The sequence below is a fragment of the Erythrolamprus reginae genome, chromosome 2 (genome assembly GCF_031021105.1).
Source record: "Erythrolamprus reginae isolate rEryReg1 chromosome 2, rEryReg1.hap1, whole genome shotgun sequence".
NCBI lineage: Eukaryota > Metazoa > Chordata > Lepidosauria > Squamata > Dipsadidae > Erythrolamprus > Erythrolamprus reginae.
The window spans coordinates 117333287-117352388 of NC_091951.1; the positions used below are offsets into that span (position 1 = coordinate 117333287).

Genomic DNA, 19102 nt, shown 5'->3' on the forward strand with positions numbered 1-19102 from the left:
GCCCGGGGAACGCAAACTCCACCATCTACGCATGCGTGGCCATAGATAAAAGGGGCGCGCATGCGCAGATGGTGTTTTTACTTCCGGGTGGAAAAATCGCGATATAGCGATTAGCAATGATCGAGAGCGCGAAACTCGGGGGATCACTGTACTAACTTAACAACTGCAAAGGTTCATTTAACAAATGTGGCAAGAAGCTCTAATACATCTGTTTCAACAATCAGGAATTAACAGCTTAGCAAAATAGAGCCGGGGTGGCCCAGCAGGTAGAGTGCTGTACTGCAGGCCACTGAAGCTGACTTTAGGTCAGCGGTTCAAATCTCATCACCGGCTCAAGGTTGACTCAACCTTCCATCCTTGAGAGGTGGGTAAAATGAGGACCCGGATTGTGGGGGCAATAGCCTGGCTCTGTAAAAAAAGTGCTATTGCTAACATGTTGAAAACCGCCCTGAGTCTAAGGAGAAGGGTGGCATAAAAGTTGAATAAATAAATGAAAGGATATTTTGTTTATGGAACAAATATACCGAGGTAGTTTAAAACATACCTAATTGTGCCCACAGTGGATTGTATGGGTGACTCTTTGCCAAAAGGTCCACTGTCTGTGAGGAATGCTTCTCTAGAAATATTCGAATTGGTGGCTGGCCATTTGGCATGACAGTTGGAACCCAGGCCAGATGGTTTGTCAAAACTGCAGTTAGAAGAGCAGGTAAAAATCTGGATGGGGAGGGAAAAGGCATATACTTTAGAAACTGAAGAACTGTAAAGGGTTTTGGATGAATTTACTTCTATAAAAGGAAGCCTGTAATAGACAATATCCCTTACGTAAGAGAGAATTCAATTAACATTTCCAGATCAGGGAAGAGAGTCTAAGGCAGTGATGGCGAACCTTTGGCATGGGTGCCACAGGTGGCACGCGGAGCCATATATGATGGCACGCGAGCAGTTGCCCTAGCTCAGCTCCAACGCGCATGTGTGTGCAGGCCATCAGATTTCTGGCTCACACAGAAGCTCAGGGAGGGCATTTTCGGCTTCCAGAAAGCCTCCAGGGGGATGAGGAGGACCTTTTTACCCTCCCCCGGCTCTAGGGAAGCCTTTGGAGCCTGGGGAGGGCAAAACATGAGTCTACTGGGCCCACTAGAAGTTGGGAAACAGAGGGCGTCTGGGGGGGAAAGCTGTTTTTGACCTCCCAGACATTGAATTATGGGTATGAGTGTGATAGCACACGTGCATGCTCTTTTGGCACCCGAGGAAAAAAAGGTGTACCATCACTGGTCTAAGTTATTTGCAAAACTAGTAGTATCACATTGTTGTTTCTGTTTCACAAACAGTACATCGGGGAACAGAATGCAGATCTTGTGTTCTACCAACACATGGAGTTTCTGAACTGGAACCATTAAATACAACCCATTTTTAAAAAATTCTACAATTCAGATTTTTGTAGGAAACCAAAATGTGTAATGCTAATAATTTTTAAAGGCAACTAGAATTTCAAATTCCCTCCCCACCCCCTGGTTTTCTGGAAGAGAAGATCCATTTGATCTTTAAAAGGACTACTGGCTTGGTCTGCATCACATTGTGCTCTCAAATAGCACAAAAGGGTCTTCAGTCAGTCACCTCTTCACTGGATTATTGTAACATCTCTACTGCTTCTCATGCTGCTGACAGCTGGCTTATAGATGTAATTCAAGATCCTGATTATTCCTCCTAAAATCTTGCATGGGCCCGATTATGTGAGGAACTGCCTGTATCCATATGTCTCCTGGTCCCAATAATTAAATAGTGACATCTTGGAGAACCTCAGAAGCATCCCTTCTCAGTGATAGTCTCTGTTGTGTAGAATGAGTCTACTGGGCCCACCATCATCCTGAGATTTTTTATTTTCCACACCTTTTTTATTTTCCACAAATTGCTAAAGATCTAGTTGTTCCCCCAGACCTTGGTTTAAGATTGTGATTGTTTTAGAAACATAGAAGACTGACGGCAGAAAAAGACCTCATGGTCCATCTAGTCTGCCCTTATACTATTTCCTGTATTTTATCTTACAATGGATATATGTTTATCCCAGGCATGTTTAAATTCGGTTACTGTGGATTTACCAACCACGTCTACTGGAAGTTTGTTCCAAGGATCTACTACTCTTTCAGTAAAATAATATTTTCTCATGTTGCCTTTGATCTTTCCCCCAACTAACTTCAGATTGTGTCCCCTTGTTCTTGTGTTCACTTTCCTGTTAAAAACACTTCCCTCCTGAACCCTATTTAACCCTTTAACATATTTAAATGTTTCGATCATGTCCCCCCTTTTCCTTCTGTCCTCCAGACTATACAGATTGAGTTCATTAAGTCTTTCCTGATACGTTTTATACTTAAGACCTTCCACCATTCTTGTAGCCCGTCTTTGGACCCGTTCAATTTTGTCTATATATTTTTGTAGGTGAGGTCTCCAGAACTGAACACAGTACTCCAAATGTGGTCTCACCAGCGCTCTATATAAGGGGATCACAATCTCCCTCTTCCTGCTTGTTATACCTCTAGCTATGCAGCCAAGCATCCTACTTGCCTTTCCTACCGCCCGACCACACTGCTCACCCATTTTGAGACTGTCAGAAATCACTACCCCTAAATCCTTCTCTTCTGAAGTTTTTGCTAACACAGAACTGCCAATGCAATACTCAGATTGAGGATTCCTTTTCCCCAAGTGCATTATTTTACATTTGGAAACATTAAACTGCAGTTTCCATTGCTTTGACCATTTATCTAGTAACGCTAAATCATTTACCATATTACAGACCCCTCCAGGAATATCAACCCTATTGCATACTTTAGAGTCATCGGCAAATAGGCAAACCTTCCCTACCAAACCTTCCCCTATGTCACTCACAAACATATTAAAAAGAATAGGACCCAGAACAGACCCTTGTGGCACACCGCTTGTAACCTGTCTCTGCTCAGAATACTCGCCATTAACAATAACTCTCTGATGTCTATGCTTCAGCCAGCTTGAAATCCACTGAACTATCCAGGGATTAAGTCCAATCTTCACTAATTTATCTATCAGCTTTTTATGTGGAACCGTATCAAAGGCTTTGCTGAAGTCCAGATAGGCAATATCCACGGCACCACCTTGATCCAACACCTTTGTGACATAGTCAAAGAACTCAATGAGATTAGTCTGACATGATTTGCCTTCAGTAAAGCCATGCTGATTTGGGTCCAATAAGTTATTGTTTTTTAGATGCTGATTTATCCTCTTTTTGAGTAGAGTCTCCATCATTTTAACTACAACTGATGTCAAGCTAACTGGCCTGTAGTTACCAGCTTCTTCTCTACTGCCCTTCTTGTGGATAGGCACAACACTGGCCATTCTCCAATCCTCAGGAACATCTCCTGTTAACAGGGACTGGTTAAACAAATCAGTCAGGGGGGTAGCAATGACAGATCTGAGTTCTTTAAGAACTCTGGGGTGGATGCCATCTGGACCCATTGCCTTATTTATCTTTAATCTTTCAAGTTCTTCTAAGACATCGGCTTCTAAGATCACTGGAGCTGAATCCGTACAGCTGGAAGCAATGCTATATCCCTCTATAGTATTATTTTGTAAGGTGTCTTTTGAGAAAACTGAACAGAAGTAGCTATTGAAATGGTCAGCGATCTCCTTATTCCCATCAATGCATGTATTATTCCCGGTACTAAGCTTTGTGATGCTGCAGTTTTTCTTCTTCCTATCGCTAATATATCTGAAGAAGGTTTTATCCCCCTTCTTTACAGATTTTGCTATTTCTTCCTCTTTTGAGGCTTTAGCAGCATATATTATCTGTTTCGCCTCCTTCTGTCTCATTTTATACACCTCTCTATAAGCTATACTTCCAGACTCTTTATACCTCCTATAGGCAGCCTTTTTTTTCCATTGACTATAGCCCTTACATCATTGCTAAACCATAGCGGTTTCTTCTTCCTTTTACCTTTAATTACTTGCTTTACATAAAGTCTTGTGGCTTTTAAGATGGCCTTTTTTAATACAGTCCACTGGGTGCTCGCTCCTGCCATTTTATCCCTCCCCTTTAATTCATTATTTAAATATTCCCCCATTGCATTAAAATTTGTTTTTCTGAAATCCAATACTTTGGTTGCAGTATAGGATTGCTCACAATCAGTTTTTACATCAAACCACAAACATAGATGGTCACTGCAACCTAAATTTTCTCCCACCTTGACCTCTGAAACCCAATTCCCATTTGTAAAAACTAAATCTAGAATATTCTCCCCTCTAGTTGGTGTCTTAACTAGCTGTGCCATAGCTGCTCCTGTTTTGCTGTTTTATTTCTTGGTTTTGTCCCTGGCCAGTTGTCTTTTTGTTTCTTGATCTTAATTTTCTATCAGTAAGCCACTTAAGAGTTGTCAGGAATTTAGGCTGCTTTAAAATTCAATTAATAAGTAAATAAATAGTATTCATAAAGAAGCTTTGAAATCTGGATACAATATACCATGGAATTGCATCAGTTCAACTGTCTGCCCTTTGAATAAGGCAAATTCAAGAAACATAGAAGGCAGGAATTTCAGGAATCTTCTTTATTGTTGGAGGGTAAAATAACAAAATCTCGAAAGTCTATCAAGATAGATTTTCTCTATGTCCCATCTTACATCAAACAAAATCATAGCTTTTATTTAGCTATGTTAAAATCATAGCATAGTTTATTTTCATTTCTTTTCTTGTGGTTTCCTCTTTCTCATGCTGATTTTTTTTTATAAAAAACCTGCTTGTCTTCACCATTCCCAAGGGCAATTCTACATTCCTTCCCTCCCACCCCCCTAAGAAAATGTAGTTAACATATGATATTGGGCAGCTGGTAGCTTTCCAGCATCTGGTTACTGAGCACTTTGGAGATTATATGGTTTGGCAATTCATCTTAAGTTTTCCTTCCTATTTATGCAAATTTGTATTCTTTCAGTCAGACACGAGGTTCTCATTGGCTAAAATCTTTTATAGCAACATTAACTTTTTATTTTAGAAACAGAATTGAACCGTGACTTAAAGCACCTGAATTTTTTTTAAAAAATCTACAAGTTGTGGTTTAAGTTATTATTGGCTATCAGGGTTATATAGTAGTATCAATATTAAGCAAATGTATTCTGTTTAATTTTTTGTTGCTTTAATGGTAATTTTTGGTTTGGAATTGAAATTTATGCTACACTTAATAAAGATTTAAAATGTTAATCCAGCAGTTTAAATTTGGCTTCAAAGAGAAAATTGAAATTAGTTATCAATTGAGATAATTTTCTTTTAGGTTTCTACTCTGTTTTTCCCAAAATAAGACATCCTCTGATAATAAGCCCAAACGGGATTTTGAGTGCACGGCAATAAGGCCAAGCACTTATTTCAGGTTCAAAAACAATATAAGACAGGGTCTTATTTGGAGGAAACACAATATCTTTCACTGTTATTTAAGGGCACATTTATAAATCCTGATAGATAGCATCTTTTATGGGCTTGAAGCATTTTTATGGGGGAAATGACATTGTCATGCATGTGATCCTTAATAAACTGCTACAAGATTTAAAAAGAAAAGAAAAAAGATAATATAGGAATGCTTTACTGGTTCCTGGAGGCTTGTTCCATTAGGAAAGTAAATTCCTTCATAAAGTGATGGCAGAATTGGTTCTTCTCTAGCATCCCCGACATCATAGTGAGCCAAACTGGTTCTGTAATTCGTGGCATAGTATAGAGATTGCAAATTGTTGTTCTAAATGGCAAAAAAGAGACAATTTTAAGTTTACCAACATAAATATTACATCACATGGTTCAAAGAGGCATTTTGTATGGGGGCAAACAAACTGTCCCCTATCCTGAGAAGCCTTGCCTCCCTGCTTTCAACATCTCCTACATACTGAGGATACTAAAGCACCCCATTCAACCTCAGAACTGCATCTTCTAGCCAACTTTATATCTCCAAGTGCTTCTCTGATATTTCTGTCTGGATGCCTCATTGTCAGCTCAAGCTCAGTATGTGTCAAAGGCTGAACTTCTCATCTTTCCCTTCTCTACTCATTCCATCTCCTTATCCATGTCTTTCAACTTGCCACTTATATTTAGTTGAATGATGACCAGATAGCATTACTTCAAAGTAATTTATATTACATTTTTTCCTTTTTTACAGTACAGATACCTCGTCTTACAAACCCCTCATAATACAAACTTTTCGAGATACAAACCCGGGGTTTAAGACTTTTTTGCCTTTTCTTCCAAACTATTTTCACCTTACAAACCAAAGCCACCGCCACTGGGATGCCCCACCTCTGGACTTCTGTTGCCAGCGAAGTGCCCGTTTTTGAGCTGCTGGGATTGCCCTGAGGCTCCTCTCCATGGGAAACACCACCTCTGGACTTCCGTGTTTTGCGATGCTGCAGGAGAATCCCAGCAGCGCAAAAACAGGCGCTTCTCTGGCAACGGAAGTCCGGAGGTGGGGTTTCCCAGCAAGGGGAGCCTCAGTGAAGTCACAGCATCATGAGGTGGGGTTTCGAGGACTTCTGTGTTTTTGCGATGCTGCAATTTCGCTAAGGCTCCCTTCACTGAGAAACCCCACCTCCGGACTTCCATTGCCAGCGAAGCACCCGTTTTTGCAGCATCACAAAAGCACGGAAGTCCGGAGGTGGGGTTTTCCATAGAATCAGGGGAATCCCAGCAGCGCAAAAACGGGCGCTTCGGCTGGCAAAAGGGGTGAGTTTTCACTTTACAAACCTCATCCCGGAACCAATTAAGTTCGTAAGACGAGGTATCACTGTATAAGCCTTTTAAGAGCTCTCTTCAGACCTAAGCAACTTATAACCATTTACTGTAGAACATCTTCCTTTTCAAGAATCTAAATGAGGTAAATTAAAATGTGTTAAATATGATGATGATGATGATGATGATGATAAAAATAATAATTTATTAGATTTGCATGCCCCTTTCCTAATCGTCTATAACCACATTAAATATAAAGCATGAACATTTTAACTACATTGATCAATTAACCACGTACGAGCACAAGTACACATATATTATTAATAGTATTTAATATGACTTCCTATATAATGTGACTATGAAGCGATAATTTTTGTCTTGATGCTGAGTATTTATGTAAGTGGTCACATATGAAAAATAGATCAAATGGGATTTCAAAGGAAGCGAGAAAGGAAAATACGTTTCTTCTAGAAGATTTCAGCTTATTCAATATATGGAGCATGGTTCTTCAAAGAAGACACAGGACAAGGTTTTTCAAACAAGGGACAATCCCTATGTAAACTAAATGAAACAATGGCATGCAAATAGAAAGATACAAGTATGTAGAGTATGAGAAAAGAGAAAAAAAGTTATAAAAACGTGTAGATTTAAAACAAAATACAGTTCATGGTAGACATCCCAATTCAATTATTGGAGAATCCAGTCCTAGCTTGACTACATAAAGTTGGATAAATATGCAGTTATGTAAATACACAAGTGAGTAGAGTTTTTCATTCACAAAATGAACAACAGAAATTGTAAAGCTGAGTTTCAACAAGTTCTGAGATTTGGGATTGAAAAACAAAGAATAAGTAACACTGGAGAAATTCTAAATATCTTTATAATAGTGTGATTCATCATCTTGAACAAACAGTCCTGCTAAACTACTACTAGCTCTAAGTGACTTGATAGAGATTTTCTGTGTACTGTATTACTCTGTAGTTATTGATTCAACATAACAAGTTTTTGTCTATTGTTGTGTCTTATTTAGGCAGTAAACAAATACAATTTACCAAATGCTGTTAGTAAATCTAAAAGCTACAGACAAGTTTAGATGTGCCTTCAATATTTTATCATCATTATCATAACATTCATCATTGTTGCGATGTTTATCAATATTATATTCCAACTTGTTTTTCATGGCCTTGATAGTTGGAAACACACTAACATAGTTGAAGTCCAACATAGCTGCAGAGCACTAAGCTAAAGGAAAGTTACTCTACTTTTATTAAAATAATTTACTTATCATTAATCTAACTGCTTACTCTTTTCCTGTTCACCTTATGTACAGTATTTCCTTCCTATATTTAGAGAGAATTGTGTAAATAAATCAATAAAAAACTTTTGTTTTTTATTGATTAATAAAATCAATATTTTATTGATTTTACTGTGTTTAATAAATTCATGTAAAATGAAAGCATTACATAGAAGGATAGAAAATCACTTATTCTGCAGACAAGAGAATATTGTTTGAAAATCTACAAACTCAAGAAGAAAAAAAAGAACTCCAAGAATGGAATATTATTAGCATCATTATTGTTCTATACTTTTAAAATCACACAATCTCTCAAGCTTTATTTACTTCATTTTTCTGGATATCACTTCATGCAGTTTAGAAATTGCCACAGTGGCCTGTTTGAAGGTCCCATGTCAAATACTAATGCTGCTTTCCATCATCCTTACTGATTTCTGAAACAGTGTATGTGGGTTCCATGAACTCTATACTATCCAACCTGGAATTTCTCAAATGACAACCGAAGGCAGCGATGGAGAACCTTTTTTGGTTCCGGAAGGCCCAATTTTTCTGCTCTCCCAAGCTCCAGGCCTTTCTAGGAGCCTGGGGAAGGTGAAAACAGCTTTCCCCACTGCCCCTGGAGGTCCTTCCATTTGCTGACTTCTGATTGAACCGGAAGGCCTGTTTTTTTGCTCTCCCCAGGCTTCAGAGCCTTTCTAGGAGTCTGGAGAAGGTGAAAATGGCCTTCCCCACCCATCCACCCAGAGGTCCTCCGGAGGACAGAAATAGCATGTTTTCCAACTTCTTCAACCTCTGAAGCCTAGAGAGAGCAAAAAAAATGGAACTTCCAGCTCAACCGGAAGTCAGCAAATGGAATATTTCCCACCTCTGGAGGGTTTCCAGTGATTGGAGGGTGGGAAGGGCCATTTTCACCCTTCCCAGGATCCTAGAAAGGCTCTGAATCTTGGGGAGAGCAAAACACGTGCCTTCCCCATCTCCTCCGGAGGCTGAAAAGAGTCTGTTTTCTGACTCCCAGTGGGCCCAGAAGGCCCAAACACCAGCTGGCTGGTACATGCCTTCATGCCAGGCCTGAGCTCATGTGCCCACCCATTGATATGGCTCCATGTGCCATTTGTGGCCCACGGGCCATAGGCTTGCTATCATGTACCTAAGGATTTCTCACCGAGAAAAGAGACTATAACAAAGCCTAGCAAAACTGATCAGCTTAAGTTCAGGTAGTCCTTGACTTACAACAGTTCATGCAGTTCAAAGTTACATCACTGAAAAAAAGTGATTTACGACCATTTTTCACACTTACAACCATTGCAGCGTCTCCATGATCGTGTAATCAAAATTCAGGATGCTGATGCCTCACATTCACAATGGTAGTAGTGTCCTGGGATCATGTGATCGATCACCTTTTGTGACCTTTCTGACAAGCAAAATCAATTGCTAAGCCAAATTCACTTAACAACTGTGTTAAGTTAGTAACCGTGTTACTAACTTAACAACTGAAACGATTCCCTTAACAACTGTGACAAGAAAAGGGACAAAACTCACTTAACAAATGTCTCACTTAGCAACATAAATTTTGGGTTCAATTCTGGTTTTAAGTTGAGGATTACCTGTATTAACAATATCAATGTGATTCAAACTAAGCCCCTGTAAAAGGAAATTAATATTAGCATCTCTAAAAGGTCCTGGAGATTATGAAAGTTTGAAAGACATAAAGAAACTGTTTATTATTAGAAGGTGTCCTCCATAGGTAGTCCTCAACTTACAACTGTTCACTTAGTGACTGTTTGAAGTTAAAATGGCACTGAAAAAAAGTGACTTATGTTTTACACTTGGGACTGTTGCAACATTCCTACAGTCATATGATGAGAATTCAGATGCTTGGCAAATGACTCATATTTATGAAAGTTTTAGTATCCTGGGTTCAAAGTCCTCAGCATTTTGCAACTTTCTGACAAGCAAACATCAATGTGGAAGCCAGATTCATATAACAACTGTATTACTAACTTTAACAACGGCAACAATTCACTTAACAACTGTGGTAAGAAGGGTCACAAAAGGTAAGAAAGGTCATAAAATAGGGCAACTGTTTAACACTTGCTTCACTTAGCAATAGTGAAGACTTGTGGCTGTAAGTCGAGGATTACCTGCATAGAAAGCTACTGTGTAGTATTTTTTTTCCTATGATGCACAGTATTGCTTGCTGTTTTGTTACCAAAGATTCAGAATTGGAGAATTCTGGTAGTTGAAGTTCACATATCTGCCTGAGGCCAAGATTGGGAGACACTGATGTAGACTCACAGTTAAACATAAAAACTGGAAGAAAACTACAGTGACTTTCATTAATAATAATAATAATAAATAATAATAATAATTATTATTATTATTATTATTTATTGGATTTGTATGCCACCCCTCTCCGTAGACTCGGGGCGGCTAACAACAATAATAAAAACAACATGTACAATCCAATAATAAAAAACAACTAAAACCCCTATTATAAAACCAAACATACACACAAACATACCATGCATAACTTGTAATGGCCTAGGGGGAAGGGCTATCTCAACTCCCCCATGCCTGGCGGTATAAATGAGTCTTGAGTAGTTTACGAAAGACAGGGAGGGTGGGGGCAGTTCTAATCTCCAGGGGGGAGTTGGTTCCAGAGGGCCGGGGCCGCCATAGAGAAGGCTCTTCCCCTGGGGCCCGCCAAACGACATTGTTTAGTCGACAGGACCCGGAGAAGGCCAACTCTGTGGGACCTTATCGGTCACTGGGATTCGTGCGGTGGCTTTCCTTGACTGCCACCCCGATCTGCCATCCAGCCATCAGAATTCCCACCACCACCAAAACAAAAAAATCAAAGAAATGGTTGAAGCGGAAGATGTAACTTGCATAAGAAAAAAAACAATACCCCATTTTGCAAAGCTGAGGTGGAATTCAACGTTTTCAAACCGGCCTCCTGGGCCCCATTTCAGCATATCCAACCCCCACCCACCTCACGCAAGCTTTCAGAAAGCTACCTCTGAACAGTCCATAGGTACTTCAAGGGCGGGAGGGAAACAGGAGGAGGAAGCAAGAGTTTCTGTTTTAAGCCAGAGATATTAAACGATTTGTTTTCGTTGAAAGGCTAGCTCTAGTCTTGTGACTCCTTATTTACTATTCTGGTAACTGTGGCTGCATCTGCAACTGATAGTGTTTCCTCAGAGAGATCAGATTCCACTGGCCGGCCGCCAGCAGGCATGTGACTGCAGCGAAGGGAACCCTCCGTGCCAGATATAGAAGTAATTTGCACAAAACACTAGGCAGAGGATTAACTGGCCAAGGGCGGCTGGACAGCCTGCCTTGCATTTCTCCCTGGTTCTCTCTCTCTCAGGATAAGCACTATTCCTTCCCTCCTCAAAGAAGCATCACAGGGCACAGCCAGGGATTATGTAAGGCCCAAAGCACGTCACAGACTGTTTCAATTCTTTCCTCCTCACATTTGCATCTTAAAGAGTCTCTGGGAAATCTCTTTGCCTCTTTTTCTGAGGAAGGCCTAATCAAGCCAACGTGGCCACTACGCAGAAAAAAGAGTGGGTGAGGTGGGGACAGGGCTGGAAAAAGGAAGCTATGCACACCGAAGAAGAGGAACTGGGATAAAAGGACACAGGCTAATTGTAGAAATACACATATATCTACAAGTCTAAGTCAACCTGTAGTCAATGCGGGGGTGAGTACAAGTGCACTAGAGTGCCTTCCATCCCCTGTCTTATTACTCTCCTATATCTCCTATACCTTTCTTCTATTCCTATATCTCTTCTTCTATTCTTTCATTGAAATGTTCTTTTACTATCTATTCTTTTCTATTCTTTCATAGATATATTTTACTATGAGTATCTCCTCTATAACCTTCATCATGTATTTTATTATGTGTATATAGATATTTACCCACTAAAACCCTCATTGTGTATTGGACAAAATAAATAAATAAATAAATAAATAAATAAAATAAAATATTTATTTGTTTTTGTCAAGTCCGTATTGGTGGTATACAAATATATAACAATCAAATTCGGGTTTTTGCTGAAATTTTAAAATTAAGGGAGACTAGGATGGCACCATTCCAACATAAAAAACATATATATACATTATACTGTACTAGCAAGAGAGAAACATTAAGACAGGGGACAGAAGACACGCCGGTGCACTTATGCACGCTCTTAGGAATCAGGAGAGGTCAACAGTGGATTATTATTATTATTATTATTATTATTATTATTATTATTATTATTATTATTATTATTTAGATTTGTATGCTGCCCCTCTCCGTAGAGTTGGGGCGGCTCACAACAACAATAAAACAATGTACTGTATAACAAATCTAATAATTTAAAATCACTAAAAAAAACCTTATTAAAAAGCAAAAAACATACACACAAACATACCAGGCATAGTATGGTCTAAGGGTAAAGTTTTGGGGGGTTAGATGATGATTCTACAGAGTCTAGTAAGTGAGGTCACTTGTCCAGGAGTTGATTAGTGGAAAGCAAAGTCAAGGCCCTTGGAGTTTCTTCTTTTGGTTCCTCAAGACTACATCTGTTTTACAACAGTCAGAAGCTGTTTTGCCCCTGCTTCCACTATTGTGATAATTATAATTATTGTAAAATTAAAAGGGGCAGGGTGGAGGCATCCATTCACAGAGCACAATGTTTGGAAACAAGGCCACATGCTTGTCACACTGCTCGCTGTGTATATTGCACCACACAGACTGCGGTATAGTATGGATATTCACAATCCAACTGAGCTGTTTTTTAATAGAGAAAATCCCCTCAGAAGATAAAGCTCAGAGTTTATGTCTGTGCTCTGCTTAAAAGCTCCGGTACTCCCGACCTTTCCCACAATTGATAGAAGAAAATCTCCTCATTATGAAGGAAATGGGAACGGGGTTGTAGCCGGGCATTTGCATTTCTACTCTGGATTTGTCAAAAATTGTGGCTTTAACTCAGCATCACAACTCAGACTCTTCTGGATGTAGTGGGAGATAATTTCCATCATCCCAGATATTGTGGTCAGGAATATTTAGGGCCCGGGATAACAACAGTTAAATCATTTAGCAAGAAAGGGACAAGGTTGGGGAGCATTACTTTAAATTTGACCACATTCAAATTGAATAGAAAGAGATATCACGCAGTTCTCGTCATACTAATTTACTTATCTCCAACTTGGTATCTAATTAGTTGAAAATTCTGCAACTTGCAGTCATAAAACAAATATACAAAGGGAAGGCTATTTTAGGCAATAATTTATAAAAGATGGAAACACACCTAAATTAGGTACTTAGGCAAACCAGGTTTTGGAGGAAGAAACTCTATTTATGTCCCTTTTAGAATACCCTTTTAAGCAGGGGTGAAATTTATTTATTTATTAGATTTATATGCTGTCCGTCTCTGAGGACTCACAAATGCTACTGGTTCGTACATGTTTGGGCGTACCAGTAGCAGTGGGCGCTGTTGATCTGGAGAATTGTTAGCAGTGGCAGCGCTACTCTCCGCCCACCCGCCTGGACACCCCCACTTTCTTTTTTTAACCCCCTGCACATGCACAAAGCCTTCTGTGCATGCGCAGAGAGTGAAAAAGCACGCATGCGAACGGAGCAGGGGTGACAAAGCGCGTGAAGCGTGCACCTCCAAACTGGTAGGAAAGGTAAGTAGATTTCATCGCTGCCCTTAAATTTTCTGTGATGGAGATCTACCAACTTTGCAGATTCCCCACAGATAATACAAGAGTCAAAACATGCCTGTTTAATGAAGCCCAACCATTTTGAACTTGGAAAAGCCAAAGTACTGTTGATAGCCTGATTTGTTTTGTGCTTATTTTTTCCACTTGTTCTGATCTTAACCCAAAAGCTGAAAAATTTACTCTGGAAAGGAAAAATTAAATTCATAATATGTTGAAGTATGCACAGGAAAATATTTATTTTTCTTTCTTTTTTGGGTAATGAAAAGTGCACGGACACTTTGTAAAAAGAGGTCACAATGCACAATTTGTTTTTTAGTGTAAAGATTCTCAAGAGAATAGTGGGGTGTGTTTTAAAACATTGTGCACACTGGCTTTCAAAGCTGACGATATGTTTCCCATTTGTAATGTTTCTTCCTTTTTCTGCACATTTTCCTCTCCCCATATGGTTATTATTTAAAAATGTCATAGCCACTGAACACACATGCCAGCAAACTTATCGTATGGTCTCTTGGGTGCTGGTTGCTTAAAGCCTGGATGAACTCATCTTTCATGGGCCTCTCAGTGACTGATTTAAATTCTGAAACTTGTTCCCTCCCTGTTATGTTTCGATGACAAAAGTTTCTTTGCTGTTTCTTTAGCATTTGAAACACTTTGGTGCTAACCAACCTTTTTCAGTTTCTTGTCAGCAATTCCAATGAATCATCTCCACCCACCAATTTGCCTCAAACCTGATAGAAACATTCATATACTAAAAATAAAACTGGTCTTTATATAAGGCTGGTTTCCTTAAAAAACCAGCTTCTTTTGAAAGGAAGGCAGACTCACACCAGCTGACAGCTCCTTCCCTTTGCCAACATACTCAAATAAACAAGACAAAAATTTGGAGGCAGAGTCTGTTTAAAATATATATGCAATCAGTGAAGAACAGAAAAGTAAGAATGATGCAATGTTATGACAGCAGTAAAAACAGGATTCCTTTTATTAGAACTCTTGGCATCCTAGTTCTTATTGTAACATTGTTCAAGCTATTATGTAACTTGTGGTAAGTAGAAATAAGTTTATAAGACGCTCTTGCTGAATTTATGAAAAACCTACAGTTTCTACAAATAACATTCCTCCACCCTCTATGCATATACGTTTGTCTAAAGAAAAGTGCAAAAATGCTTATTTTGAAGCGTTCTTACACTCGTACAGGTAGTTCTCAACTTACAACAGTTCTTTATTGACCATTCAAAGTTACAATGGCACTGAAAAGCGTGACTTATGACCATTTTTCACACTAATGACCATTGCAGCCTCCACAGGGTCATGTGATCAAAATTCTGAGGCTTGGCAACTGGTTCATATTTGTGACCATTGCTGGGTCCCAAGGTCACATGATCCTGTTTTTGCAACCTCCTGACCAGCAAAGTCAATGGGGAAGCCAGATTCACTTAATAAATGAGTTACTAATGTATCAACTACAGTGGTTCACTTAACAACAGGGGCAAGAAAAGTCGTAAAATGGAGACAAAAAATCTTATTTAACAACAGATTTTGGGCTCAATTGTTGTCATAAATTGTGGACGACCTGTATAAGAACATCTATACACGTACAAGAATGGGCATCATTATCTTCTGGTTTATTTGCTAATAAAGGGTTGGGCAACTTGCAGGTGTACAGTCACTGGCAACCACTTTGGTCCTTTGCATAGCACTCCACTGTGCATTTGATGAAAACATCCGTGTTACTTCCCCATCATGTGGAAACAGGACAAATACTAGTTTAAGTCAATGGTGAAATTCAAAATTTTTCCCTACTGGTTAGAGAGGGCGTGGCTTGGTGGTCATATGACTGAGTGGACGTGGCTCAGTGGTCATGTGACTGGGTGGCTATGGTTCAGTGGTCATGTGACCAGGTTAAAAAACCCAACTATCACACTTTACACAAAATAACACAAAAGCTACACAACTGACTCACAAACAATGCAAAAGCAGCTGGACTTAACATAAAATGACCCCTGCAACAAGCAGGAACCAGAGTCAGGTGAGGCGCTGAACTGAGTGGGCAAAGGAAGTAGTTGGCCGTGTGGCGAAGGGAACTTATATAGGGCAGGGGTGGGTGCACAGGACAAGTGTCTGGAAGCAGCGAGCAGGAAGTTAAAAAAAAAGATTCTGACGATTGCGTGGCACAGCTGATCATCATAACCTTTTTCTTACTTTTTGTTACCATTTGTTGCTATCTATTTGCACAATCTGGTAGAAAAAAATGCTTTAAAAGTTTTTTATAAAAAACTCTGATGATCAGCTGTGCGGTGCAATGGTTGGAGCATTTTTAAAAAACTTTTTAAAGCATTTTTTTACTACTAGTTTGGGTGAATCAGTAGCATTTTTATTACTGGTTCTGGCAAACCAGCCCGAACAGATAGCATTCCACCCTTGGTTTAACTCCTGGAACAAGCTTAATAGGGTTTTTTTAAACAAACAAGAAAATGTTGTATGCCATGGCATGACAACTCTTTAGGGGAAAAAAGATTGGAAAGTGAATTAGCTACTCTACTGCTAATATAAATAACTTGATAAACCGTTCAGTTTGCAGAACTCCAAAATTCCGAATTAGATCATCACTCTGACAACGCCAGCTCTTCTACACATTAACATGATTAGTTAAGTAGTAAAATCACTCACAGGTAGTTTCATCTCTATAATATTTTGGTTTCTATGCACCCGGCTTAGCTACTGTAGAATATTTATTTTATTTCAGAACTCTGGACACATTACTTGCCCAGCACTTCTCTATTTTCCTCCCGCCCAGCCAATTACATAATCATGTCATGTGCTTAAAGAGGTAGTCAACAAATATCTCTATACAATACAGAGTATAGATTTTGTTTTTCCTTTTTGAAATGTTTTCCCTTCCGTTGCTCTTTCACTTCAGTAGCAAACCACCCCTTTTTATTTAATATTCTCCATGAAGGTAAAAGTGCAAAAATCAGTCCCTGAGATAAACAAAGGAGGAATTAGCAATTTCAAGCCAAATCGGAACTGCAGAGAAATCCTACAACACATATACAAGATAAGAGTGCTGCTTATCCTGCATATGTCTACAGGGCAGCAGCACTAATAATATTAAAAAATACAGTGGAGCACAAGCAAACACCTCCTCTCTTTCAAAACCTCCCAAAGTCCATTTCAGGATACAATGTGCTGCAGCTTACAGACACTTGCAGATTTATTCATGTGAAGCAGCCTTTTGGGGGAATGAATGCCAGACCCCTTTATCAGCATGAACCACTGCCACGCAATTCCCTAAAGATGTCATCGTTTCCTTGTAGCCATCAGCAACAACTGCATACAAGAGGATAGAAAGGAGGCTAGGAAGGCAATATAATGCAGCACAGAGGAAGTAATTTCCTCACTGAAGCAGAAACATTCAGCCACTAGCACGTGTTTCCCTCCCCAATTTTAACGGTTTCCTTATTGCATCTGCTTTTGCAAGTGAAGAAGAAAACCCCAAAAACAAAATGTGGGGAGCACACTAAAACTACCATTACAATCACTTCTACCCAATGCCAAGACACTGTGGCATTTTGGCTTCAGAAAGAAAGAGAGAGAGAGAGAGAGAGAAAGAGAGAGAGAGAGAAATAGTGAGTGAGTGAGAGAAATAGTGAGTGAGTGAAAGAAAGAAATAGTGAGTGAGTGAGAGAGAGAAATAGTGAGTGAGTGAGAGAGAAATAGTGAGAGAGAGAGAAATGGTGAGAGAGAGAGAAAAAATAGTGAGTGAGAGAGAGAAATAGTGAGAGAGAGAGAGAGAAATAGTGAGAGAGATAGTGAGAAATAGTGAGAGAGATAGTGAGAGAGAGAGAAATAGTGAGAGAGAGAGAGAAATAGTGAGTGAATGAGAGAGAGAGAAAGAGAGAGAGAGAAAGAAAGAAAGAAAGAAAGAAAGAAAGAAAGAAAGAAAGAAAAAGAACTATCTCAGATGTCAGCAGGCAGAACAAAAGCGAAATTTTTGGCAGTGGGATTCTGCCAGCCCTGTATCTCTAGAGAAAAGAAGTCTTCAGATTTTCCTCTGTACCATCAGTTGGGCTGAGAGTTAATTAGCAGAAGCTTTCAGAAGCCAAAGGGAACATGGGGACATAAGGATGCAGCAGTAAAACCAGACTGGCATTGCTTAGTGTTCCTATGTAGAAGAAGTTATGTGATATTAAAACATTAATACAGTGACAGTCTCCAGTGACTTGTTTGTTCCTTGTTTCCACACAATCCTAACCTTAGCTTTACATTCAGTATCGGGTTCCTAACGGAAAAGGAGGCGCGGGGGGGACGCCACACCAGTAGCAGAAATAGAACTGTGGGTGCTGGCACGCGTGTCAGAGCGAGATTTGGCTTCTGCGCATGTGCAAGAAGCAAAAATCTCACGAGAGGGCACGCATGCGTGTGAGATGTTGATGATTTTCAGTGATTTTCTGCATGCGCAGAAGCAAACAAAATCGCCAAAATCTCATGCGCCCACACGTCTTCATGCAAGATTTGCTTCCTGTGCATGCACAGAAGCCAAATCTTGCTCTAACGTGCACATGTCCCTGCCAGACACACCCGCCCCCCCCCCAGTCACCTGGCACTGCGCATGCATCAGCACAGGTAGCGGCAGTAAATTAGGCCTGTCTACCTTCCAAGGTGTTCTGGTTTCTGGTAGAATTTTAGCTATTACAAATAACTCTTACTAAATGCAGTACAGTATTTCATAAACAAAGAAACTCCATCTTTGTTTCTCTTCCCTTCCGTATTCAAAATACAGTTCATACTAGCACATTCCTCTTCCTCCCGTTATCTTTCTTAATTGCATTCCTCATACATTCCTCCCAGCCTTCTCCCTTTAACAAGATTTATGTACTGATAGCATGATTCAAAAACAGCAGAAATGACTGTAAAATAACACAGAATACATTTGCTTGCTTGGAAGCTGAACGAAATACCTTTCATTTTAGCCCTACAACATTGAAACTCCACCCTTCTTCCCCACTGACCCCCTGACGTACCAAATACATCACTCCAGTATTTAACCCATTCCGCCTCTTAATATCTTCTTCCAAACACCTGTTCCTTATGTTTTTGGACCCTTCTGAATTTAGGATTGACCCAGCGAATGTCTGTTTCTTCCTCGCTAGATTCTGGACTCATAGCCACATCCTGTGGCTGGCCTCCCACCTGTTCTACTTACTACCTGTAACCCCAGGCCCACCACTAATTCATAAACACTATCTGTATCAGAGTCCTGAATTTCTTCATCATCCTCCAACTGACCAGGAGTATGTACAACACAAGGTGGTAATGGATTTAGAATGGGGTGTCCATCTTCCAGGATAAGAATCTCCTTTAAAAAACAGAGAT

At 39.7% G+C, this 19102-nt stretch overlaps 1 protein-coding gene across 3 annotated transcripts in view; it reads right to left on the reverse strand.

Annotated features, from left to right (window-relative positions):
- FNIP1 (folliculin interacting protein 1) overlaps positions 1-19102 on the reverse strand; it is a 133885-nt gene that overhangs the window by 17023 nt on the left and 97760 nt on the right. For all 3 annotated transcript variants that reach the window (XR_011558026.1, XM_070739277.1, XM_070739278.1), the window contains 2 exons: positions 5594-5740; positions 545-714 (listed from right to left, as the gene is read on the reverse strand). Coding sequence is in view for 2 of the 3 variants with exons in the window: in XM_070739277.1 (XP_070595378.1) it covers positions 545-714; positions 5594-5740 (317 nt within the window). In the remaining variant the exon portion in view is untranslated. The remainder of the gene's footprint in view (positions 1-544; positions 715-5593; positions 5741-19102) is intronic.